Source organism: Myodes glareolus, chromosome 2, assembly GCF_982192425.1.
Source record: "Myodes glareolus chromosome 2, mMyoGla1.1, whole genome shotgun sequence".
NCBI lineage: Eukaryota > Metazoa > Chordata > Mammalia > Rodentia > Cricetidae > Myodes > Myodes glareolus.
Genome location: NC_142027.1, coordinates 959545 through 987403, shown reverse-complemented (window position 1 = coordinate 987403; position 27859 = coordinate 959545). Strand labels below are relative to the sequence as shown.

Below are 27859 nucleotides of genomic sequence, written 5' to 3'. Positions count from 1 at the left end.
AGCAGCGATCACACTGCAGACCCCAAATCTCTGGCGCCAGCTCCTCTTCAAAGCCAATCCTGCAGCCTGTGGCTAGAAAAGTTCTGTGTCTGACTGGAAGTCGCGGCCAGGAAAAATTGTGCTGTGTCTTTAAGTATACTGTACCACTAAGGAAGGTGTTCTTGTCACTCAGACCTCGCTAGCCAATCAGGCCCTCAGGTGACCTGCCAGTCATAAGTTGTGCAGGATTCTTCCGGCAGCGGCCATTTTCCAGCTTGACTTTGAAGAGAAGTCGGCGTCTCTGGTTTTTTGTTCTCTGCTGTGAGTGCAGTAAGCTGAGCAAAGCATGGACAAGCTGGAAAATCACAATGTGGTGAGTTTGGGGCTTTTCTCAGACCAGGAGAAGCAGCTAGCTGAGCCATAGGAGACCTTGTTGTGGATCCTCTTCTGGCCGGGTAGGAGTCGGTGACCAGGTGCAGAGTTATTCATGTTTCTGCCTGGTCCTTCTGGTCCTGCATACCTCAGCAGGGTCTGCGTGATGCTGCTTGATTCTGCATGTTTTTTGAAATTCCCGTGCTGGCTGGCCGCCTCTGAGTGACTTCACTATCCTTACTGCGCCTGTTCAGAGATTTGGGAGCGGGACTGTGCTTTGAAATACCCTTGTTGTTGACTTCACTGTGAAATGCAGGCTCCCTTAGTGCTTGTATTGTCGCAGTGGAACACAGATTTGCCAAGGTCAGAGAGCTCTGGTCCCTCTAGTATCTTCCAGAAGTTCTGCACATTGAATATTTAATATTTAGGTTTAGGATTCATCCTGAGTTAATTCTGTGGAGCTTGTAAACAGTATTTCCTGTATAGAATAGCACTCCACTGCTAAACTGTGATGTAGTAGAGTAGAATTGATGGTAATAGAATTTCCAGTTCTTGGGAAACATTAAGTCACAACGTAGAGTTTAGGTAAGGAAGAGCTTCACCCCAGATACCCCAAAGGTAATGTTATTCTAACCTGTTAGAGATTAGTATGATAAAATATAAAAGTTTGTTTTAACCGGCTACAGTCCCATAATAAAGGAGACAAACCTGATTTACAACCAGCACAAATACCCATCCCTCCATTAAAAAACTGGCTTCTAAATGCTGCTCAAAGGGCCATTACAGGGTCTCAACCAACTTTAAGTTCTGTTGTGACATAAAGGTATATTAATTGTAGAATTAATCTCCAGTCTTTTTGAAAACTAATTTTGAGTCAAGGTCTCCTATTTTGATTGAGATATGCTTGAACCCTGTCTGTCTGTAGCCCCACAAGGCATTGCCCTTGTTCTCCTCTTGACTAAACACTAAAACTTGGATTACATGTCTGCAGCACCACACAGTTCTAAAATTGTGTTTGCGTCACATAGTGGACTGTCCATTGCAGAACAGAAAAGGATTTGTGTGTGGAGCATGGCTTCTCCCTTCAGACCAGAAGAGGAGGAACATTGTTCTGTGTTCAATGCATGAGGAAACAGACTAGATAATGGCTAGGTCACAGGCTGCACTGCAGGGGTCTCCATTACAAAGAAGGACTGATGGGGCATGGTGAGTGACTTTCTTTGTAATTTCTCTTCATGTATTAATTTCTTCCATGTGAATCAAGGCAGACAGAGTTGGTGGGTGTACAATTTAGGGAGGATAGCTTGAACTACTAAATATTGTTTCCAAGTAGACTACTCTCCCAAGCAGATATGTATAACCTTAGTTGACATAGTCAAGTCAGCTGAAAGGTTTGAGAAACAGGCGATTGACTTAACACCATCACATTACAACACTCAGTAGCTAACATTTTATATGGAATAAAGTCTTACAGTCTCATATTAATGGCATTCTCTCTATCAGGGAAGGGCCTACTCTATTTCAGATTTAGTATACATAAGTTTCCTACTGTTTTTTAAATCATTTTAAATCATCAATTATTGGTATCATTTTTAACATTCATTTTCTTTAAATGCATTACTGCTATATTTTTCAATGTTTCCTAGTTTAATAATTTCATTCCATTTTGTCTTAACTGCTGTTTATTTACATCAGTTTAGAGCAGGGTTTCTTAACCTTTGTGGTCACGGCTCCCTTTGGGGGATCAAATGACCCTATCACAGGACTGGCCTAAGACCATCAGAAAGCACAGATATTTTATATTATAATTCATAACAGTAGCAAAAATATAGTTATGAAGTAGCAGTGAAAATAATTTAATAGTTGGAAGTTCAACACATCAGGAGGAACTGTTTTAAAGGATCACAACATTAGGAAGATTGAGAATAACTGGTTTATATCAATGTCTCCTGTAGCTCAGGCTTCCCTCACACTATGTAATTGGCAATTGCTCTGAACACCTAATCCTGCCTCTGCTACCCAGTGCTGGAAAGACAGTCCTGCAACTCCTTCCAAGCTGGACCTCGACTGGTCTGTGGGAAGGAGAAATAGATTAGTGAAAGAGTATCCTCCAACTTCTCCATATTTTATTGTGAATTTATAAGTGAAGTAGGACCGGTGTAAGAATTTAGTTCACTGACCAACTGTAAAGCAAGCATAGTCACAACAGAAAAAGGGATGGACAAGAAAGAGGGTGAAAGCTTTCCTGCTGTGACAGTAGCTGACATTAGCAATGAGAAGTGACATACCAGAGACCATGCATTCAAGAATCGATATAAAAACTGAACTTATTATTAAACCAAATTACTGTAGTTACAGTAGTTCAAGCAAACTAGAAGAACTGGATAAAATGGTGTAGTTCTACTTAACATGACTGTATACCCTGAGAGAATGATGTGAGTTGTACTTGGTGTGCTATAATACAGATCCCTAGTCTCTGGAGCACATGACCATGAAGCTTGTTTCTACTTTTTAACCATATTTTTTTGATATTGTAATTACATTATTTTCACTATCTCTCTCTTGCTTCCAACTGTTCCCATGGACCTTTTATTATATTCTAATCCATGGCCTCTTTTTGTTTAACAATTACTGTTTGAATGTGTCCTGTGTTTGGTTACTCCCAGCTATGAAGTAAAGGGTTGACTACATTGGACATTGAGTGTGTAATGGAATGTGCACACATAGGTCTGTGTGCCTTGGAGAAGGTACAGGAAGTGCTCTAGGAGAATGGAGGATTTTACTAAACTATAAATTAGGGTCTTGTCTCACCGTAGTGTGGAAGGACAAACCTGGAGGGTTTTTGCTCTCTGAGACATTTGATCTCTATTCACCCAGTAGGGTAATTTTAATGTCTTGAAGCCAGGATGGGTGATCCTAGCAAATGAAGGACTCTCCTAGGCAATCAGGAGCACCAGTAGGAGGTAGTTTACAGATTCTTTACAGGATTCTCTTGTTCTGCTTAAGGGAGCTGTACGGAGGACCACAAAGCCATGCCATGGTGAATGTAGGAGCCACTGTCCCCAGACCAGGAAGAGCAGGTTGGCTGAGCTGTCAGAGATGCTTGGAAAGGAATGGGCCATGAGCCAGACAGGTTCTGTTAATTTGTGTGGTGACCTGGGTAGTGGCCCTTGGCCTCTGAGCTTTGTTGAGTGTGGATTCCTTGGGGGAGGGGGAGTCTCTGCCATCCTGGTGTGGGAGACTATGAGCTTATAATATTGTTACCTCATGCTATGTAACTGAAAATTACTTTAAACACCTAATCCTGCCTCTGCTGCCCAGTGCTGGATAGATAGTCCTGCAACTCCTGCAAGACTGGGCCTTGACTGGTCTGTGATAGATTTGCGTATGTTGAACCAGCCCTGCATCTCTGGGATGAAGCCGACTTGATCACAAGGGATAATTTTTCTAATGTGTTCTTGGATTCAGTTTGCCAGTATTTTCTTGCGAATTTTTGCGTCGATGTTCATGAGTGAGATTGGCCTGTAATTCTCTTTTTTGGTTGTGTCTTTGTGTGGTTTTGGTAACAGGGTAACTGTAGCTTCATAAAAAGAGTTTGGCAATGACTCTCCTGTTTCTATATTGTGAAATATATTAAGGAGTGTAGGTATTAGCTCTTCCTGGAAGTTCTGGTAGAATTCTGCACTGAAACCATTTGATCCTGGGCTTTTTTGGTAGGGAGATTTTTAATAACAGCTTCTAATTCTTCACGACTGACAGGTCTATTTAGATTGTTCACCTGGTCTTGGTTCAACTTTGGTATATGGTACTTATCTAAAAAAATGTCCATTTCTTGTACATTTCCCAATTTTGTGGCATGCAGGCTTTTGTAGTTAGATCTAATGATTCTCTGAATTTCCTCTGTGTCTGTGGTTATGTCCCCCTTTTCATTTCTGATCTTATTAATTTGCATGTTCTCTCTCTGCTATTTGATTAGTTTGGATAGGAGTTTATCAATCTTGTTTATTTTCTCCAAGAACCAGCTTTTTGTTTCGTTGATTCTTTGCATTGTTTTCTGTGTTTCTATTTTGTTGATTTCAGCCCTCAGTTTGATTAGTTCCAGTCTTCTACTCCTGGGTGAATCAACTTCTTTTTTTCTAGAGCTTTCAAGTGTGCTTTTAAGTTTCCAGTGTGTGCTTTCTCCATTTTCTTTAATTGGGCACTTAGTGCTATGAACTTTCCTCCTAGCACTGCTTTCATAGTGTCCCATAGGTTTGAGTATGTTGTGTCTTCATTTTCATTAAATTCAAGGAAGACTTTAATTTCTTTCTTTATTTCTTCCTTGACACAGGGGTGATTTAGTAGTTGACTGTTCAACTTCCATGAGTTTGTTGGCTTCCTGGGGGTATAATTGTTGTTGAATTCTAACTTTAATCCTTGGTGATCTGAGAAGACACAGGTGGTTACTAATTTTTTTTGTATCTGTGGAAATTTGCTTTGTTACCGAGTATGTGGTCAATTTTCGACAAGGTTCCATGAGCTGCAGAGAAGAAGGTATATTCTTTCCTATTTGGGTGGAATGTTCTATAGATGTCTGTTAAGTCCATTTGATTCGATACCTCCAATAATTCTCTTATTTCTCTGTTAGTTTTCTGTCTGATTGACCTGTCTATTGGTGAGAGAGGTGTGTTGAAGTCTCCTACTATTAGTGTGTGTGGTTTGATGACTGCCTTGAATTCTAGCAGTGTTTCTTTTACATAAGTGGATGACTTTATATTAGGGGCATAGATATTCAGGATTGAGACTTCTTCTTGATGAATTTGTTCCTGTTATGAGTATGAAATGTCCATCTCCATCTTTTCTGATTGATTTCAGTTTGAAGTCAATATTGTTAGATATTAGAATGGCCACACCTGCTTGTTTGTTAGGTCCATTTACTTGGAAAACCTTTTCCCAACCCTTTACTCTGAGTAGGTGTCTGTCTTTGTGGTTGAGGTGTGTTTCTTGTAAACAGTAGAATGTTGGATCCTGTTTTCATATCCAATCTCTAAGTCTGTGCCTTTTTTTGTTTTGTTTATTCAAGTATCGGAAAACACTCTTTCCACTTCCTCCCCTTCTCCCAATACCCTCCCGCTCCCACACTCCCTTTCCTCCTCCCTCACTATTCCCAAGAACAGTCTGGGTTTCCTGTCCTGTGGGGTATCCAAGTTCCTCTCCCCTCCCTCCGGGTCCAGGAAGGTGAGCATCCAAACAGGCCAGGAACCCAAAAAGCCAGTCCATGCAGACGAAACAAGACCCAGTGCCATTGTCAATGGCTTCTCAGTCTTCATTTGGACCACGGGGGCTCAGTCAGCCCCCATGACAGCCACATTCAGAGAATCCGGTTTGATCAAATGCTCGTTCAGTCCCAGTCCAGCTGACCTTGGTGAGCTTTCATTCGATCAGTCCCCTTGTATCAGTGGGTGAATGCACCCTTCGCGGTCCTGACTTCCAGTGCTCCAATATGGGTGTCCGTCTCTATCTCCATCCATCGTCGGATGAGGGCCCCCTCTGATTTTGCTTTCCTTGCTCACGATCTCCCTCCCTCTGCTTCTCATTTGAACTTAGGGAGTTAAGTCCAGTGTTCCAATATGTGCCTCTGTCTCTATCTCCATCCATCGCCATATGAAGGTTCTGTGGTGACATGCAAAATATTCATCAGTATGGTTATGGGCCAAGGCCAGTTCAGGCATCCTCTCCTCTGCTGCCCAGAGTACAATCTGGGGACCTCTCCTTGGGCCTGGGAACCCCTCCAGAATCAAGTCTCTTGCAAACCCTAAAATGGCTCCCTTAGTTGAGATATAAACTTCCCTGCTCCCAGAACCATCCTTCCTCCCTCCCCCGTCCCATTCCCCCATGTCTGTGCCTTTTTATAGGTGAATTGAGTCCATTGATATTAAGTGATATTAATGACCAGTAGTTGTTGACTCCGGTTATTATTTTTTTTTGAGTAGTAGATTGTATGTGTTTCCCTTCTTTTAGTTGTGCTTGTGAAGGGTCACTAGATGTCTGAGTTATTGGAGGCAGTATTGGGAGTGTTGGTTTCCTTAGGTTGTGATTTTCCTTCTAATACTTTCGGTAAGGCTGCATTTGTAACTACATATTGTTTGAATTTATTTTTATCCTGGAATATATTGTTTTCTCTGTTGATAGTGAACGATAGCTTGGCTGGGTATAGTAGTCTGGGCTTGCATCCATGGTCCCTTACTTTCTGCAGTAATTCTATCCAGGACCTTCTGGCTTTCAGGGTTTCCATAGAGAAGTCTGGTTAAGTCTGATAGCTTTACCTTTATAAGTTTCTTCACCTTTTTCCTTTGCAGCTCTTAATATTCGTTCTTTAATCTGAATGCTTTGTGTTTTGATCATTATATTTCGAGGGGATGGGGTTTTTTTTTGATCCAGTCTATTCGGTGTTCTGTATGCTTCTTGAACCTTCATAGGAATATCATTCTTTAGGTTGGGAAAGTTTTCTTCTATAATTTTGTTGAATATATTTTCTGGACATTTGATCTGCAATTCTTCTCCTTCTTCTACCCCTATTATTCTTAGATTTGGTTTTTTTATTATGGCCCAGATTTCCTGAATGTTTTGTGATGAGAATTTGTTGGATTTGCTGTTTTCTTTGGTCAGAGCACTTATTTTCTCTATGGTGTCTTCATAATCTGAGATTCGTTCTTCTATCTCTTGTATTTTATTGGTTATGCTTGTTTCTGAAGTCTCTGTTTGTTTACCTAGATTTTCCTTATCCAGCCGGCCCTCAGTTTGTGTTTCTTCATGTCCTCTATATCAGTTTTCAATTCTTGAACTGTTTCCATTACCTGTTTGATTGTTTTTTCTTGGTTTCTCAGGGTGTCGTTTACGGATTTACTCATTTCTTCAAACTTTTTGTTATATTTCTCTTCCATTTCTTTACTCATTTCTTCCATCTTTTTATTATATTTCTCTTCTATTTCTTTAAGTGAGTTATTCATACCCTGTGTAAGGGACTCTATTGCTTTCATAATGACACTGTTTTCCACTTCTTCCGGAATAGGGTGTTCAAGTCCTTCTGTAGTAAGATCGCTGGGATCTGGTGTTTTCATGTTGTTTTTCAGATTGATGGAGTAATTCTTTCCTTGGCGCCTGCCCATCTCTTCCTTCAAATGCTCTCCAATGGCTCTTCCCTCCCCTGGATCTTCTGCTACAGGATCAGTGCCCCTTGCTTGCCATGAATCTCCCTGTCTGCAGTCCTACATTGCTGCAGGCAGGCTATTAAAACAAAAGAACTCTCTCCTGCCGGGTTGCACTCACCGCCCTGTCCCAGTGCCCACACAGGTTGGGCTGGGGGATTTTATGCCCCGAAAAACACAGAGAGGAAGGCAAGGGGTTCCTGGCTGAAAACAGGGATGGGGTATGAGGAGAGAGGGCTTAGCTGGGGGAAGCCGCCCCTTCGGAATACCCAGGGAGATGAGGGTGGCGGGAAAATTGTGTGTTCCCTTACTGGGCTATTGTGGTGGATCAGGAGCACACTTACCCCTCCATTGTATCTTCTCTAGTTTTCTCTTCTTTATCTTAGATGTTTGCCTCTTTCCATTTCCTGGCGTATCTATCTTTGTTTGTGTTTTTGCTGCTTAAGTGATTGATATGATTAATACATTGCCTTTGGATCGTTAAAGCCTTCTTGTATATTATTGTCTCTTTCTAGATAGACTCAGCTACCAGCATGACATAGCTTAGAGTGATCTGAGAAAATACCAATTGAGAGTATGCCTAGTTCAGAATACCTGATTTACGTATCTGAGGCAGATTTATTGATTTTGATTGATATAGGAAGGCTCTTCCACTGAGTTGGCATTATCTCTGAGCAAGCAGCCCTGGGATAGATAGGAGAGCTAGTTGAGCACAAGACAGTGACAAAGCAAGAGGGAAAGCCAGAAAACAATGGTTCCACTTGTTTTGCCTTTAGTTATTAGCTTGAGTATCTAGCCTAAGCTCTCATAAGGAAGAATTGTGAAATAGGGTTAACAACCAAATAAACATGTTCATTACCTGAGTTGCTTTTGATTGCATAATTTAATAACAGCAACAGAGAAGAAAGTTGGAACAAAAATGGGACTCAAAGAGGATTTTGTTTCTGCAAAGGACCTAAGAATGTTGACTCTGATAAGAATGCTTAAGATATTAGAAAACTGGACAGAGAGCTTAATCATCTGTTCTTTTATGACCTAGAAGATGGGAATGTTGCAAGTAATAGCCGACAGTGGAGGTCAAGGTCATAGGATTTTACTGGGCAGTAGACTCTTCAGGGAATCATGGAGCTGGCCCAACCTAACTCCCTTGAGAGACCAGGTTAAAGTCCATGGTTCCTGGGTCACTCTATACCTCCCAGTTCCTGACAGACTGTTGCATTCCCTCAGGCAGTGAAGCATTCTGGCTGATTTGTACTTCTTTGTATGATCCCTTAGTAGTCAAGGAATCATGAATGCTTACATTAACCTATTTTTATTAATCTGTATATTGTCACATGGCTGTGACCTATTGGTAAGGTTCCATCCAGCATCTGTCTCCTTCAGTGGCTACATTGCATCTCCCTGATTCTGCCTACTTTTCTCCTCTATCTCCATTTGGCATTCCCACCTTGTTCTATTCTGTGCTGCCATAGGCCCAAAGCAGTTTCCATATTAACAAATGGGAATAAAACATATTCACAGCATACAGAGGGGAATTGCACAACACCCCCCCACACTTTCTGTCTAAATAAAAGAAAGGATTTTAACTTTGATATAGCAAGATTACATATAACAAAAAAAATCATCAAGCAAGAATTATAGTTACAATATTTAGTCCATTTAATTTGGCAAATTAAGGAAAATATCTATCATCTATTCTATCTTTGTGAGTCTAAAGTTTTATATCTAATCTATTATAATTATAAAACTGTCTTTCTTCAACTCCAGCAAAGACTCCAGAAGGATATGTATTTTTTAAATAATTATAAGCACTTCCAAAACTCTAGAATTGACAAAGACATCTTGCTGCCTGGACCGATTCCCAAAGTTTTTTTTGTAACATTGGGGCATCCATATTCAGTTTTCAGGCCCATAGTGTCTGGCAGACTTTTCCATGAAGCAGAAAATTTCAAAGACAGTTCCACCTATAATGGCAGTTTCTCAGTCACCTTTATATGTGTCCTTCAGAATGTCTAACAGACTCTTTCATGAAACAGGTACTGTCTCACCTTTAGGCAACTTTAACAGTCATTTTTTGTAGGTCCTGCTTGTGCAGTTTATACAACATACCATCAAGCAATCCAGGCAAGAGCAGTTTCTTGCCCAAATGGCTAGCCTTGTCACATTGAAGACAAATTCCATAACGAGTTTTTGCAATGCCCATCAACCTCTCTGAAATAATTGGTACTACCAGAAGGAGACATGTCTCACTGTCATGCAATGGCCTGTTTTGAAAACATTTAAAATGCCATATTCTGTATGTCTTTGAAAGATTTGAAGAATATCTATCAATATGAAATATATCTCCGTACATCTAGAAAGCCTAGCTAATATGACTCCAAGTTTAACTATTATAAATGACTATCTATTAATTCGTATTTATCAAATACCTTAAACAAGACCAGAGATTCATTTAACAATATTGACCTTAAATTTGTATCAATAGACCAAAATCTGTACAAATGCAAAATATTATTTCTATATTATGTCCCCTTTAAATGTAAATAAACATTTATAAACAATATTTGAGAATTTTGGAGTAGTTTTCTTCAAATTGCCTTCTGCTTTTTGTTGGTCTTAGTAATTTTGAGGGTTCATGGAACCTATCAGGGGATCTTGGTCCATCAAACAACCTTTTTCTGGAAGGAATCAACAGGTTCTCATCCTCTGCAGAAACAAAAGCAGAACCTTTTTTCCAAAGCACCATATCCTTAGAGCCAAATTTTGAAGTCAAGATACCTTTAAAATATATATTGGTTTGGCTTAGCAGGAACTTGGTGCGTCTATGTCTCCATTAAGCAATTTGTTACATGGTGCACACACTCCCCATTTCAGTGCAGTACCTCCCAAAAGAGACAGAGCTATTTGTGCCAGCACAAAGCAGGAAGCCCTTCCCTAAAGAAGCTGTGCATCAATTGTTGCCAATGCTGAGTCAGGAAGATATCTCTTATAGGAGGTGTGGCACCCTTACTTGCTGTCATCTAACAAAGCCCATCTGGAAAAATATGTCACTTCCAAGAAGTCTTACTTAACTCTGTTCTTTTGTGTCTAGATTTTTTTTAACTCTCTCAGGTTTTTTGTTGATGAAGTTGCCTCATTTTGACACCATTCTGTTGACAGAGGCTCTTGGTTTTCTGGCTGCCCAGAAATAATTACGCAGAAATTATGTTGATTACATCGCTGCTTCGCCAATAGTTTTGGCTTCTTATTAAGTAACACTTACGTCTTAAATTATCCCATTTCTATTAATCTGTGTATTGCCAATGGTTGTGGCCTACCAGTAAGGTTCCATCTGGCATCTGTCTCCTTTGGCAGTTACATGGTATCTCCCTGACTCTCCTTTCTTTCACCTCTATCTTTTCTTGGAATTCCTACCTTGCTCTATCATGTGCTGCCATAAACCCAAAGCAGTTTTTTTTTTGTATTAACCAATGGGAACAAAACATATTTACAGTTTACAGAGGCAAATCCTATATGATCTTGGAAGCTACAACTGTATTGATCCCAGAAATTGTCATTATCTTCTGTTTTTGAAAAATAAGGAGCGCTTCTTAAAATGCTAAGCACTTCTTATGAACTTAAGCTGTACCATTGGTAGAGTAAATATGGCCTGCCTGCTTGCTCCACATATTACAACATGGCAGAGGCATATTTGCTGCCTCCAAGAGCCATGTACATTGCCCCATTTTCTGGCTTACATGGGGTCTACGTTGCTATTAGAAATCTGCTCACAGACCCCATAGTTGGTCCTCCATGAAGAGTCAGATTTCCCTCTGGCAGCACAGTCTGGAAAGCCGGCATTTCAAAATTTTCAGCTTTATTATTTATTTATTTATTCATTTATTTATTAAAAATTTCCACCTCCTCCCCACCTCTCTTTTCCCTCTCCCTTCCCACCTCCCCTTCCCTCTAGTCCTAAGAGCACTAGGGGTTCCCTGCCCCGTTGGAAGTCCAAGGTCCTCCCCCCTCCATCCAGGTCTATAAAGGTGAGCATCCAAACAAACCAGATTGCCACAAAGTCATTCCATGCAGTAGAATCAAAACCCAGTGCCTTTGTCCTTGGCTTCTCAGTCTGCCCTCATTGACAGCCACATTCAGAGAGTCCAGTTTGATCACATGCTCCACCAGTTCCAGTCCAGCTGTCCTTGATGAGCTCCCATTAGATCAGTCCCACCGTCTCTGTCGCACCACTCGTGGTCCTGACTTCCTTGTTCATGTTCTCCCTCCTTCTGCTCCTCATTTGGACCTTGGGAACTAAGTCCAGTGCTCCAATGTGGGTCTCTGTCTCTATCTCCATCCATTGCCAGATGAAAGTTCTAAGGTGATATGCAAGATATTCATCAGTGTGGCTATGGGACAAGACTAGTTCAGGCACCCTCTCTTCTGCTGCCCAAGGAACAATCTGGGAATTTCTCCTTGGACCTGGGAACCCCTCTAGAATCAAGTCTCTTGCAAACCCTATAATGGCTCCCTTAATTAAGATATTTACTTCTCTGCTCCCATATCCACCCTTCCTCCATCCTACCCATCCCATTCCCCCAGCTTTCCCAAATCCTCCTCTTCTCCCTTGTCTCTACCAATCTCCCCTTACATCCACTCCTGCACACCCCCGTGCACCCACGTTTTGCCTGGCAATCTTGTCTACTTCCAATATCCAGTAGGATAACTATATGAAAATCTTCAGCTTTTTTTCTGCTACCTCTAAATCAGGAAAACTTCTCTAAAAGGAGCCGCAGCATGTTACCAGTAAGCAAAATCCTTTTGGGGAAATAAATGTGGCTAAACTTCATTTTTTAGTATCTAGAATTCCTTTCCTAGCGCTCTAAGATTTTAAGTGGCTTTTAGTTGGCTGTGTGGGCACCAGTTTGTTGTGGGAAGCCGCTTATTATTTCCCATCTGCTCAGCCCCAAATAATCACACAGAAACTATATTAATTAAATCAGTGCTTTGCCCATTAGCTCTACCTTCTTATTGGCTAACGCTTACATATTAATTTAATCAATTTCTATTAATTTGTGTATTGTCATGTGTCTGTGGCTTACCAGTTAAATTTCTCAGCGTCTGTCTCTGATGGAGGAGGGTCATCTGTCTATGTGTACTTTCATTGGTTAATAAAGAAACTTCCTTGGCCCTTTAATAGGACAAAAAATTAGGTAGGTGTAGTAATCAGAACAGAATGCTCGGAAGAAGGCAGTGAGACAGATGCCATGATTCTCCTCTCCAAGACAGACACAGGTTAGGATCTTTCCTGGTAAGCCACCACCTCATGGTGCTACACAGATTACTAAATATGGGTTAAAGCAAGATGTGAGAACTCGCCAATAAGAGTCTGAAACTAATGGGGCAGGCAGTGTTTAAATGAATACAGTTTGTGTGTTGTTATTTCTGGGTGTGAAGCTAGCCATGCAGGAGCCAGGAGGGAATGCTGCCCACCACTCCTTCTACAACATGACTTCTCTCTGACTCTGCTTTCTTCCTTCTAGCATTCAGTTTAGTTTTCCCACCTACCTAAGTTCTGTCCCAAAGCTCTGTTATAATCCCAAAGCAGTTTCTTTATTAACTAATGATAATCACAGCATACAGAAAGAATTCCACAATTTGAGTTTCTACATCCTCAACCCATTTCCTGTTCTTTGTGCCTGCTGTATTATGGTTGAAACTAATCAGTCAGCTTTCTTCTTTTGCTGTCATAACTTTCCACCATCATAAACTCTATCAATAAATCACACAAAATTCAGTAGAATTTGCTGCTAATTGGTGCTAAGGTGGTTTGGTAGCCTACTGTTTTCATTTTTGTTTGCTATTTTTTGAAGACAAGGTTTGTCTGTGTTGCCCTCGCTGTCCTGAAAGTAGCTCTATATATCAGGCTGGCTTCAAACTCAGAGAATCTCTGACTCCCAAGTCCTGGGATTAAAGGTGGGCTTTTTAGTTTTTATATTGTTGCATAGTGGTTTTGTTCCTATCAAGCATATGGTGTTGTACTGAGCTTCACCCATATCTTGAATTTTAAAATTTGACAGAGGGTATCATTATGTTTCCCAGGATAGCATGTACTCATGACATTAATACTGCCTGTGCCTTCTGTGTTATTGGATTGCAGGTGCATAACCTTCTTCCTGCCTGTTTTGTTTGTTTTGAATTTTTATTTTAAAAGAGTGTTATACCTGAATACTTGGATATGCACCATGTGAGTACCTGGTCTTTACATTGATCAAAAGATGGTATTAGAAACCTTGAACTTGAATAATGGATAGTTACTATTCCCCCATGTAAGTCCTTGAGCCCACCTCTATGCAAGACCAGGAGGACTCTTTACTGTTGAGCCATCTTTCCTGCTCTGTGTTTATTATTTGTAATCAGCATATTAATTTCTAAGCATATTGATTTCATTTGCCCATTTTTAATTTTTTACAAACACAGTGCCTTTTAGTAAAATCTCATTTATATTGCAGTTTAAGTTGGGGGCACTTCAGTTTTCTGGTAGATGAATAAAGAGTTGAAGTGAATGCGTAACTGTTTGTAGAAACTTCAGAAAAAAACCTATGAGTTATTTCTAGCTTTTATGCTTGTTTGGTTGATTTTTTTCCATGTAAAACAGGTATTTAACATATATTTCTGGCTGCGCTAGTATTGATTGCATGGACTAGGCTGGTATTCAACTCAGAGGCAGACAGATATACATGCCTCTGCCTTCTGAGTGCAAAGATTAGAGAGTCATGATTCAATGCATCCAGAATTTTCTTTTATTTTCTTTTTTGTAGTTAGGAATTAATCATTCATACAATTTTTTTTATCTGTACTCTGTACTGATGTTCTGTTTATGCATCTTTCATTGTTGGTTAGTAAGCATTTTTCTTGCAAGGTTCTGAACTCATTCAAAGGGTTCAGAAATGGCAGAGGTGAACCTCCTATTCAGTTTGCTTCTAAAGTGTCTTGGTGATTAAATTATGATGTCTTTGTCATGGAATAAGTATGGGGAGCACCAGAATTATATGACTATACTGTCAAAGAAGTATACATTTACAGTGTTGTCAAAATTATACTTTCTTTTGTACACATGTATGTGATATTTTAGAATTCAGTGACCTATGATGATGTACATGTCAACTTCACTTGGGAAGAATGGACTTTATTGGATCCTTCCCAGAAGAGTCTCTACATAGATGTGATGGTAGAGACCTACAGAAACCTCAGTACTATAGGTAAGACTGTATTATCTTTTATGTTTCATACAAGGCGACAATTATTCATTGGTTACTGATGCTCTTTTGTAATATGGTTAAAAAAGAAGAATGGGGTAAATAAATCAGGCATGGTTGTAAGGTTTGCTTCAAATGGTAAGTAATTTTTTTACAATTTTTAATATAAATCATACAATTTCTGGCATTATATTTTAGGATACAGTTGGGAAGACCATAATTTTGAAGAACATTGTCAAAATTCTAGAAGACATGAAAGGTAATTTTCATGTATAAGCTGATACAAATGTACCTCTGAAGAATTTGTAATTAATCCTATATGTTTTAAACAAAAGCAACAGTGTAAATAATAAAGTGCATTGATGTTTATTAAATTCTCACAAAATCATATACCTTAATTTCAGATAGGTGAACTACATTTGCAAACCATTGTTTTAAGAAAGAAGTTAAGAAAACAATGTCTTAACCTATATTACCATTTGAATCATAGTACAATGAGAGCTATTATATTATTGTAAAGTTGTCAATCCATTTATCTCATATTATTCATATTATAAAAGATATGCATGTTGAATAGGTGATAAGTATATCTCTAAAACTATCTATTTCACTAACAGTCCATAGAAAAGGTAATTTAACCCATACACTTGTGACTGTGTTAAGTTTAGTGAGGGGGCATTTAGAGTTACGAATCAAAGGGCAGCTGTTTTGGAGTTGCCTTAATCCATATACTACAAGTTTATGAGGACACAAAGTCAAACTGTGTGAACTCAATGTGGAAATCTTATATTTGTTATTCTTCCTTTACTAGGTACGTCATTTATTACTCTGGATACAAGACACATGAGCATAGGGATGTGAAAAGATATATCATACCTCTCTCAGAACAAATAGAAAATATGTAGCAGTCCCCATGTTAAGTATACTTATTGAATTTGATGAACCCGTATACAAGTAATATATCAACAAACTGACATTTCAGAAAAGCACCATGAGTACTAGGACTGTGTAAAAACTTCTCTGTGTCCTAATTCACTTAACAAATGTAGCATCACTCGCAGTATAGGAAATGTTATAAATGCAATAAGAGTGGTAATGCTCTGAGTTTTTTCAGTTCTCTTCAAATATATGAATGTTCTCATACAGAAAAAAAGATTCTGTAATTGTGAACCATATATTAAAGGCTGTTATCAGTTATCTTCAACAATGGAAAGCAAGCCTTAATGAAGGGGAAAAACAATATTGTAAACATGGTGATAAAACCTTAACAGATAATTCCTCTTTAAAATAGGACTAAATTGTAAAATTAACTTAATCAGATAAAAATATTCAACAATGTATTAAATGTAGTAATGCTTTCACATGTACCATTATCATTGTAGGCTTGAAAAAAGTCAAACTAGAAAAAAGCGTTCTGCATATTCTCAATGTGTTAAAACATTTGCATGGGACAGTCATCTTCACAGTCATGAAAAAACAAATACTAGATTGAAATGCTATGAAGAAAATGAATGTGGTAGTGTCTTTTCACATCACAGTCACCTTCAAATGCATAAACAAATATGCACTGGAGAGAAACCCTATAAATGTAATCAGTGTGGTCAAACTGTTGCACATTATAGTGATCTTAAAAGGCATGAAAAAACCCATACTGGAGAGAAACCCTATGAATGTAATCAATGTGGTAAAGCCTTTGCACAGCACAGTCATCTTAAAAGGTATGAAAGAACCCATACTGGAGAGAAACCCTATGAATGTAATCAGTGTGGTAAAGCCTTTGCATATCACAGTCATCTACAAATTCATGAAAGAACCCATACTGGAGAGAAACCCTATGAATGTAATCAGTGTGGTAAAGCCTTTTCACAGCACTGTAGTCTTCAAAGTCATAAAAGAACCCATACTGGAGAGAAACCCTATGAATGTAATCAGTGTGGTAAAGCCTTTGCACATCACAGTCATCTTCAAAGACATAAAAGAACCCATACTGGAGAGAAACCCTATGAATGTAATCAATGTGGTAAAGCCTTTTCACAGCACTGTAGTCTTCAAAAACATAAAAGAACCCATACTGGAGAGAAACCCTATGAATGTAATCAGTGTGGTAAAGCCTTTGCACATCACAGTCATCTACAAATTCATGAAAGAACCCATACTGGAGAGAAACCCTATGAATGTAATCAGTGTGGTAAAGCCTTTTCACAGCACTGTAGTCTTCAAAGTCATAAAAGAACCCATACTGGAGAGAAATCCTATGAATGTAATCAGTGTGGTAAAGCCTTGGCATATCACAGTCATCTACATATTCATGAAAGAACCCATACTGGAGAGAAACCCTATGAATGTAATCAGTGTGGTAAAGCCTTTGCACAGCACAGTCATCTACGAATTCATGAAAGAACCCATACTGGAGAGAAACCCTATGAATGTAATCAGTGTGGTAAAGCCTTTGCACAGCACAGTCATCTTCAAAGACATAAAAGAACCCATACTGGAGAGAAACCCTATGAATGTAATCAGTGTGGTAAAGCCTTTTCACAGCACTGTAGTCTTCAAAGTCATAAAAGAACCCATACTGGAGAGAAACCCTATGAATGTAATCAGTGTGGTAAAGCCTTTGCATGTCTCAATAATCTACAAAGTCATGAAAGAACCCATACTGGAGAGAAACCCTATGAATTTAATCAGTGTGGTAAAGCCTATGCACAGCACAGTCATCTTCAAAGTCATGAAAGAACCCATACTGGAGAGAAGCCCTATGAATGTAATCAATGTGGTAAAGCCTTTGCACATCACAGTCATCTACAAATTCATGAAAGAACCCATACTGGAGAGAAACCCTATGAATGTACTCAATGTGGTAAAGCCTTTGCACAGTACAGTAGTCTTCAAAGTCATAAAAGAACCCATACTGGAGAGAAGCCCTATGAATGTAATCAGTGTGGTAAAGCCTTTGCATGTCACAGTAGTCTTCGAAAACATAAAAGAACCCATACTGGAGAGAAACCCTATGAATGTAATCAGTGTGGTAAAGCCTTTGCATGTCGCGATAGTCTTCGAAAACATAAAAGAACCCATACTGGAGAGAAACCCTATGAATGTAATCAGTGTGGTAAAGCCTTTGCATGTCACTTTACTCTCCAAACACATAAAAGAACCCATACTGGAGAGAAACCCTATGAATGTAATCAGTGTGGTAAAGCCTTTGCACGTCTCAGTAATCTACAAAGTCATGAAAGAACCCATACTGGAGAGAAACCCTATGAATGTAATCAGTGTGGTAAAGCCTTTGCACATCACAGTCATCTACAAATTCATGAAAGAACCCATACTGGAGAGAGACCCTATGAATGTAATCAGTGTGGTAAAGCCTTTGCACAGCACAGTCATCTTCAAAAACATAAAAGAACCCATACTGGAGAGAAACCCTATGAATGTACTCAATGTGGTAAAGCCTTTGCACAGTACAGTAGTCTTCAAAAACATAACCCATACTGGAGAGAAACCCTGTGAATCAGTGTGGTAAAGCCTTTTCACAGCACTGTAGTCTTCAAAGTCATGAAAGAACCCATACTGGAGAGAAACCCTATGCATGTAATCAGTGTGGTAAAGCCTTTGCATGTCTCAGTAATCTACAAAGTCATGAAAGATTCCATTTTGGAGCGAAACTGTAGAGAGCTGCTTTGTGCCACGCCTTAAAGATCGCACTGGCTTCTGCCTTTCATCCCCCCAATCAATGAGTGCTCTCTAATCATAAACATTTCCATTTTTGGCCAAAATTTGTAATCAGGCTTGCTTCTGCGTACCTGGGCCTATCCCCATTTCCCATGTGGCTTGCTGGGTTGGCTACCCAGAGGCTATTCTAGCTTTGAGGGGGCTTTCCCCGGGGTCAGAAGGTTGTTCAAGGTTCCTGAATAAACTGCAGTTAGAAGAGTCTGTGTTGCGTCTTTTTTGCTGGTCAAAGCGGACGCCACAAGTGGTGGCCCCTATGGAGACCCCTCTTGTCAAGGACTCAGAAATTTCTGCAGCCAGGGCAGTACACTGGAAAGTTCCCAGGTAAGTTGGGAATCCGCAATAAGAGCATGGCTTAATTGCTCTACTCTGTAAACAAAGAGAGAACAACCGCGACAAGAGCGTGGGGGGGTGGTAATTGCTCTACTCTTTAGATAAAGAGAGCGTAGTGCGGTTTCGCAAGTTGATGAACCAAAAGTAAAAGGAAAAATAATTATGGGCGCTTCTCAGTCACAGCCAATTTTCTTGGCTCTTAACGAACTGCTACGTTCAAAGAATTTAAAGATAAAAGGAAGCACTTTGGAGAGGTTTCTGAACGAGTGAGATACCATTGTACCCTGGTTTGCCGTTTCAGGGAGTCTCTCGATATCATCGTGGGAGAAGGTAGGGAGAGACCTAGATTTTGCCTTTGTGCAAGGGACCCTTAAGGGTGGGGTTAGGCCAGTTTGGAAACTAGTTAGAAGCTGTCTTGAGGACCAGCACTGCAGTGAAGCAGTAGAAGATGGCCAGGCAGCGCTGGAGATGTTGCAGGAGGAATGGTCAGAAATGTCAGAGAAGGCAAGCAGTGAAAGGAACCATCAGAAGTGGGGAAAGTTATACCCAGACCCCTCTGAATTAAAAGAGTCAGAGGGAGGATATCCAGAATCTGCTGAGTCAGATAAGGAGCTGCAGGTGCTCATAAAAAAAAATTGGAGAAGGGAAAATTAAGAAAAAGGGAGAGAAAAAAGGAGAAAGGAGGTTCAAAATCTCCGACACCTCATTCCATGACACCCTCCACCACTCCACCTTATGTGGGACGAGGCCAGGACACCTCCGGATGCACATTTTGTCCGGGTGTCTGGAAAGTGGTGAGAACTGAGCTATCACTAGCGTATCCAGTGTTTCAGGATCCACAAGGGAACAGATATAAGGATCCTTTAGATTTTAAGATTATTAAATCTCTGGCTGAGTCTGTAAGAACTTATGGAACTAGCGCTTCCTTCACGGTGGCACAGATAGAAGCCCTGAACCTATGTTGCATGATGCCCAGCGGTTGGAGTGGGCTTGCTCGTGCGTGTTTGAGCCCAGGACAATATCTATACTGGAGAGGCTGTCCACTCTCTCCATACCTCTTCAATATAGTGCTTGAAGTCCTAGCAATAGCAATAAGACAACATAAGGGGATCAAGGGGATTCGAATTGGAAAGGATGAAGTTAAACTTTCGTTATTTGCAGACGATATGATAGTGTACATAAGCGACCCCAAAAACTCTACCAAAGAACTCCTACAGCTGATAAACACCTTTAGTAACGTGGCAGGATACAAGATCAACTCCAAAAAATCAGTGGCCCTCCTATACACAAAGGATAAAGAAGCTGAGAGGGAAATCAGAGAAACATCACCTTTCACGATAGCCACAAATAGCATAAAATATCTTGGGGTTACTCTAACCAAGGAAGTGAAAGACCTATTTGACAAGAACTTTAAGTCTTTGAAGAAGGAAATTGAGGAGGATACCAGAAAATGGAAAGATCTCCCTTGTTCTTGGATTGGGAGGATCAACAGAGCCTTTTTTTTCAAAGTTTATTAAAATATAAAAGTTTCCATTTTCGCCCCTCCTCCCAACACCCTCCCACTCCCCCAACTCCCTCTCCTCTTCCCTCTCCATCCCTAAGAGCAGTCAGGGTTTCCTGCCCTGTCGGTAGTTCAAGTTCCTCCCCACTCCCTCCAGGACCAGGAAGGTGAGTATCCAATCAGACTGGATCCCCAAAAATCCAGAATATACAGAGGAAACAAGTCCCAGAGTCATTGTCAATGGCCTTTTAGAAAGACTTCGGGCCAGCCACATTCAGAGAATCCAGCCTCCTCCAGAGAATCTGGTTGGATCAAGCGCTCCTTCAGTCACTGGAGAGCCTTTTTGATAGAGTTTGCAAACCAGGAAGCAGCTGCCAATCAAGCAGTAGAAAACCATGCTTGGGACAGGGACATGCTACTTGGCCAGGGTCCCTTTGCCAATCAGCAGACCGGGTACCCAGTTCAAGTCTTTGAACAAGTTAATAGAATTGGCATTAGAGCCTGGAAGGCCTTGCACAACCAGGGGGAAGTGAGTGGCAATCTTACTAAGATCCTGCAGGGCTCCACTGATCCATTTTCAGACTTTGTTGCTCTCATGATTGAGGCTGCAGGCAGACTCTTTGGGGATCCAGATCAGGCTATGCCACTGATAAAACAGCTGGTGTATGAACAATGCACGAAGGATTGCAGAAATGCTATAACCCCTTACAAAAGCTGAGACCTTGAGGCATGGATGAAGGTTTGTAGAGAATTGGGAAGTCCGCTTACAAATGCAGGCCTAGCAGCAGCAGTGATTCAACTAACACAAGGAAAAAGAGCAGCTTCAGGTGCCTTTAAGTGTGTCATAGTGGGAAATTTAAAACGGCAGTGTCCAGAAAGAGGAGGCACCCTTCAAGGGCCTAGTGGTCAACGTTCAGCTCAGCCAGACATATGTCCAAGATGTAAAAAGGGGAAACATTGGGCAAATGAGTGCCGGTCTCTAAAGGATATAAATGGCCAGCCTCTGCCTCAGACGCCTGCAGACTCCCATCCGAGAAATGGGCAGTGGGGCCCCCACCACCAGGGCCTGCCAATATATGGGGCAGTTGAGTGTCAGAATGGGGACACATGCCAGGGGGCGTGGCCTATTCTCCGACATCCAAAGGACCACGGAGAGCCACTGTGGGCTCAACAGGACTGAACCTCCGTGCTACCACCACGGTCGTATTAACCCCTAGAATGGGGGTCCAGCTTGTAGAATTGGACTTTAAGGGGCCTCTTAATTTAGGAACAGTAGGGTTACTTATAGGGAGGTCTTCCGCAACATTGAGGGGACTAAGAGTTCATCCTGGAGTTATAGATCCAGATTATACTGGAATAGTCAAAATTATGGTGGAGTCACCTAGAGGCATTTCTGCTATTTCTCCTGGAGATCGGATTGTTCAGCTCATACTCCGTCCCAGTCTTCATGGGAGGTTTGAAGCCTGCCCTGCAGAAAGAGGAAATAGAGGTTTTGTCTTCTCGGGCACAGATTTAACCCTTTTGTCCCTTGACTTGGACCAACAGCCAGTTTTAACGCTTAAAGTAGATGGAAAGTGCATTCTTGGCCTGTTGGATACAGGTGCTGATAAAAGCATCATAGCCAAGAAGGATTGGCCATCAGGATGGCCACTTCAAACTTCCTCTCAAACCTTACAAGGCCTGGGTTATGCAAAAGCCCCAGATATGAGTGCTAGACAGTTGCAATGGAGCGACGATGAAGGCCATCCAGGGAGTATTCAGCCTTATGATCTAGAGCTCCCCGTTTCCCTGTGGGAGAGGGATCTGCTGAAAGACATGGGATTTAAACTCAGTAATGAGTATTCCCCAGCTTCACAACAGATGATGACAAAGATGGGCTATCATCCAAGCCTCAGAAAGGCAAGAAGATTGGAGGGACAGAAAGACCCTATATCTTTATAGCAACGCCCTTCTCAGCAGGGGCTGGGGGACTCTCCCAAGCATATTCCAACTGGCATTTATGGTCCCCTGCCTGTTGGGATGTTTGTGCTCTTAACAGGAAGATCCAGTCTCAATGCAAAAGGGGTGCATGTCCATTTAGGCATTGTAGATGCAAACTATGAAGGAGAAATACAAATTTTGATGTCAGCTGCAGTTGACATCCAGTTTGCTAAAGGAGATCGTATGCTCAGTTGTTACTTTTGCCTTTTCTACCTATTGGCTATTCAGCAGCAAGCCGAAAAGGGGGTTTTGGTAGTACTGATGAGATAAATGTTTTGTGGACAGCTCAGATAAAAAAAGTACAACCTTAGCTAAAAATTCAACTGGCAGAACGCAGTATCTTTGGGCTGGTAGATACTGGTTCTGACATTACTATTATAAATTTGGAGGAATGGCCTTTATCCATCCCTTATCAGGTTGTCCCCTGCCAAATTAGAGGAGTAAGTAGCACTCCTGTCAATTCCATTGGTCAAGCTACAACATTTGTTTCCATAGTGTCTGAGGATGGCCAGGTTGCGGTGTTAAAACCCTATGTGATGGAAGTAACCATTACTATATTGGGACGAGACCTGCTGGAGCAATGGGGAACTCACATTCAATTTTAGTATTAGGAAATCTTGCTGTTGCTCTTTCCACAGATGGAACCCATAAAACTTTTGTGGAGTTCGGAAGAACCTCTGTGGATTGAGCAATGGCCTCTTAAAAAGGAGAAATTGGAAGCCGCTTATTCTTTAGTACACGAACAATTACAGAAGGGCCATATAGAGCCCTCTACTTCCCCTTGGAATTCACCTATTTTTGTTATTCAAAAGAAATCTGGTAAATGGTGATTGCTGTCTGATTTACGGGGGGGTTAATGCTTCCATGTTTCCCATGGGAGCTTTGCAGTCTGGCATTCCATCACCAGTGGCACTTCCTCAAAATATACCTATGATTGTTATTGAGCTGCAGGATTGTTTTTTTACTATCCCCGTGCACCCTGTGGATAAGAAACGATTTGCTTTTTCCTTGCCCCAAATTACTCATTGTGGTCCCCATCATCGATTTCAGTGGAAAACTCTGCCTCAGAGTATGATGAATTCACCCACATTGTGTCAACTTTACGTTGATGCAGCTTTGAATCTGGTGCGTCATTTCTGGCCTCGTTTATATATTTCCCATTATATGGATGATATTTTGTTTGCTGGACCAGATATTGAGGAATTGGAATCCCTATTAAAAGTTTTGCCCACTTAATTTGAACCTTTTGTCTTGGTAATCGTTCCAGAGAAAATTCAAAGAGATTTGGTGGTAAATTATTTAGGGTATGTAGTATCTCGTACTACTGTTCGCCCTCAAAAGGTATCCTTGCGAAGGGATAGTTTGCAAACTTTAAATGATTTTCAGAAATTATTAGGGGATATTAATTGGCCTCGCCCAACATTAGGAATACCTACCTATCAGTTACATAATTTATTCTCTTTGTTACACGGAGATTCTTCTCTTACTAGCCCCAGGAACCTCACCAAAGAGGCAGAAGCAGAGTTACAATATGAGCAACAATTGAAAGAAGCCTTTTTAGAACGTATTGATCCTTTGCAGCCTTTAACTCTTTATATTCTTGATACATGGAAATATCCCATCGCATTACTTGGTCAGGCGCTGCGCCCAGCTGAATGGATTTATACTCGACATCGCTTTGCAAAAAATATTATGCCCTATGAGCAGCAGATTGCCTTATTAATTAAGCAGGGTAGACAGAGGGCTATAACTCTAACAGGTATGGATGTTTCATTTATAATTGTTCCATTAGCTAAGGATAGATTTGAATATTTATTACAGACATCTCAAGAATTCAAATAGCTTTAGCCTCCTTTACTGGTAATATTGAATATCATTTTCCATCTAGTAAATTATGGGATTGCTTCCACAGACAGCAATTTGTTATAAATGACATAGTTGCTAGGTATCCCCTAGCAGCACCCACCATGTTTACACATGGCTCTTTTAAAAAATGTGCCTCTTGGACCATTGATAAGTATTGGGTACAAAATACAGATTTGGGGTCAGTTCAACAGAATGAATTATTTGCAGTCATTAAGGTATTACAGGAATTTCCTTGTGAAGTTAATATTGTAGCAGATTCAGCCTATGTAGTGGGCGTGGTACAAAACATTTATAATGCAGTTACTTATTCCCTAAAACAATCCTTATTATCTCTTTTTAAATCCTTACAGCATTTATTGCAGCATCGCAGTAACAAACTATATATTACCCATGTTCGCTCTCATACTTCCTTGCCTGGGCCTATTACTTATGGAAATGCTCAGGTAACTAAATTACTAGCCTTTATTACTCCTGAAGAAGACCATGCCCTGTATCATTCCAATGCTGGCCATTTACATATACAGTATAAAATTCCATATCAGCAGGCAAAACAAATAGTTAAAGATTGCCCTGTTTGTCGTCCCATGCATCTTCGCATTGTACCTTCTGGAATTAACCCTAGAGGTTTATCTCCCAATGAATTGTGGCAAATGGATGTTACTCATGTAGTTGCATTTGGTCGCTTATCCTATGTACATGTGACCATAGATACTTATTCTAAATTTTTGTGGGCCACTGCTCTCCCTGGAGAATGCACACAACATGTTATTCAACATTTGTTCGAGACTTTTGCAATTATGGGTGTGCCAGCCATCTTAAAAACTGATAATGGACCTGCTTATACCAGCCAGCATTTTGCACGCTTTTGTGCCTTGCATAATATAATTCATAAAACAGGCATTGAATATAATCCTCAGGGTCAGACCCTTATTGAGCATGTTCATGGTACTTTAAAAATGCAAATTAAAAAATTAAAAAGGAGGATTTTGGAATGGAATTATTTTACACCTTACAGAATAATGCAAGAACTATATTACATCAAACACTGTTTATTTTGAATTTTCTAAATTTACCACAAGGAGAGATATTGACTAGAGCAGAGAAGCATTTTACAGAGAAAGAAGGATATCCACATCTGAATCAATCAGTATGGATAAAATTGGCTAAGGATACCGAATGGCAGCCAGGAGTGTTAATACATAGAGGCAGGGGATATGGTCTTGTCTCCATAGGCAATGGACAACAATAATGGATCCAGGCATGGCCCGATAAGAATGGCTCCGTATCTGCACCAGAGGGCTCGCAATCAGAGCCCCCCATTGTCTACACCACCTGATATTCCTGTGCAGACCACGTAGACGCCGACCTCGACATAATCAGGCCACACCTTTACCTAGTTGGGGGCAAATTAAAAAATTAACTTTTGAAGGACAAAAGATTTTGGCTCCTACAGGCAAAACACCTAACGTGAAAAACCTGTTTCTGGCTATGTGTGCTTTGTTGTCTGTAACCTCTTCTGTGGAAGCGGGAGTAAATTACGGGACCTATATCCCTAATCCACCTTTGTTTGAGCCGGTGTTTTGGGGAGATGTGGACGCATCTATCTTTACTTACCCAGCCATCCTGCCCCCCCCCCCTTCTTGGGGCAATTTGACACACCTTAACAAAGATGATGGAAGTGCTTATAATTTTTCTCATACAGGCTCAGGTTTGCCCATCTGCCTTGGCAAGCCTCCTTGCTTGCCATTTGGGTGGCAGCATTGGCTGCTTCCTGGGAATCGTACTAAAACATCACGCACTTGGCTACAGCAGGTATCTGCTTGGTCTATTAATGAGACCTGGAATAACGTTAAATTTGCTGATGAATTGACTATTCCATATTGCTCTGTCTTTACATATGTTGATTTGAGACATCAGTACTTTTCCTGGCAAGAATGTCAAGGAAAGTTTGGGAAGCGCATGGGCCCCTACGTTGCGTGGGGACCATATGGACAATTTATTAACACTTGCTCTGAATGGAATTTGACATTGTGTGATTTATCTCAAACCACTAGGATGCCTGACCCTAAAGAGGGTATCGTGACTGGTTCCCGCCTGATGGCCTGGGGAGATGGTGGCATCGCAGATTTGCGGATGGCTTCGTTCTCTGCTCCTGCAGCTGTGCAGACACACCTTTGGAAGATTGCTGCCGTGTTGAAACCTGTTATGCTGTTTAATGGGTCATTTAGTGGGACTGCTCAATCTGCTTCTAGTTATTCATTTACCCTTTTTCAAAAATATAATGTTACTGCCTGTGTGCCTTTTCCGTATGTTTTTCTTGTTGGAAAGGTTACTTTTGGGCTAGGAATGTCCTGCTCCTCTTGCCGTTTGTATTCATGTCTTAATACCTCTGTTTCTTTACAACCTGGGGACAGCATTGTGCTTCTGCAACAAAGAACCCATATTTGGCTACCCATTAAACTGGGCCAGGAATGGTCCCAGAATCCTGTTGATACTATTGTGATGGGATTTTTTACCAAACTTCTTAAGCGCACTAAGCGTATGATTGGAGTGGTTCTGGCAGTTGTTTTAAGTCTTATAGCTGTAGCCACGGTAGCCACCATGTCAGGAATGGCTCTACATACTTCCCTCCAGACTAAGCATTTTGTTGAACAATGGCATAAAGATTCCCATGAGCTGTGGTTAGCCCAAACACAGATTGACACATGACTGCAGACTCAAATTAACATTCTCAAGCAAACAGTTAACTGGTTTGGGAAGAAGGTTTTGGTTATAGAAAGACAAATCTGGGTTAGGTGTGATTGGAATTCCACTACTTTTTGTGTGACCAGCTTGCATTATAATGACTCTGAACATGATTGGCAATTAATTCAGCAATACTTAGAAGGAAATATATCTGCTTCTAAGATTATTAATAGCCTGCAGTTAAACATACAAGAGGTATTTGGCTGACAGTTTGAGCATGATGATGTTCCAGCCTTGGCTGATGCATTCCTGAAACAACTGGAAGGATTAGACCCTCAAGGTCTTTTACAAAGTCTGTCCCATACTGCAGGAGGCATGGGGATTGTATTACTCGTGCTCCTACTCCTGATTATTATTTTATACTTCGCTTGCATTCGGTCCACACATAGCTCACTGGTCACTCTGTGGAAGGCAGTAATTTTAAAAAATTTAAAGAAAAAAGAAGTTGTGGAGATTTGGAGACTGTGTTATAAAATGCAGGGATCGTGCCACCCGTGCCAGGGGAGGTGTTGAGTACTACCTTGGAATCTAAGAGAAGTTCCATGGAATGCTATGGGACATTTCAGAGTGACAAGCCCTCTGACTTTTAATTCTGAGAGCAAGTATCACATGCCCTGTGGTTTGTGGAAGTGGCTGCCCTGAGGTTGCAGTCTCAGCTTGAAGCAACTATTCTACTCACTGAAGGAAATCTTAGAATAGATTGGGACAGTGAGATAATGTCTCTAGAGGCCCTTGTTTAAAATAGGCTAGAATGTTTTACAAGCCCCCAGAACACTCTTGCTACATTAAGCTGCTTTGTGTGCATAATCTAAATAAGTTCTTGGTTAACTCATGATCTATAGTTCCTCTTTTAGGTAAAACTGTTGATTGAAGCAATTGTTTCTAAAGTGTATAAAAGGATAACTTAATAAACATACAGCATGCAG

At 40.7% G+C, this 27859-nt stretch overlaps 1 protein-coding gene and 1 pseudogene across 2 annotated transcripts; one reads left to right on the top strand and one right to left on the bottom strand.

Annotated features, from left to right (window-relative positions):
* LOC148122844 (olfactory receptor 5L1-like) overlaps window positions 1–27859 on the bottom strand; it is a 52521-nt pseudogene that overhangs the window by 24183 nt on the left and 479 nt on the right.
* Window positions 225–27853, top strand: LOC148122845 (endogenous retrovirus group K member 13-1 Env polyprotein-like). 2 transcript variants are annotated; one of them, XM_087898274.1, is made up of 6 exons: window positions 225–352; window positions 14653–14779; window positions 14975–15035; window positions 16159–16232; window positions 16401–18096; window positions 18338–18916. In XM_087898274.1, the coding sequence occupies exons 1-6, from the start codon at window positions 326–328 to the stop codon at window positions 18372–18374; spliced, it is 2022 nt and encodes a 673-aa protein (XP_087754400.1). In that variant the 5' UTR covers window positions 225–325; the 3' UTR covers window positions 18375–18916. The 2 variants fall into 2 exon arrangements, with proteins under 2 accessions (XP_087754400.1, XP_087754402.1); XM_087898276.1 differs by lacking the exons at window positions 16159–16232; window positions 16401–18096; window positions 18338–18916 and adding an exon at window positions 26243–27853.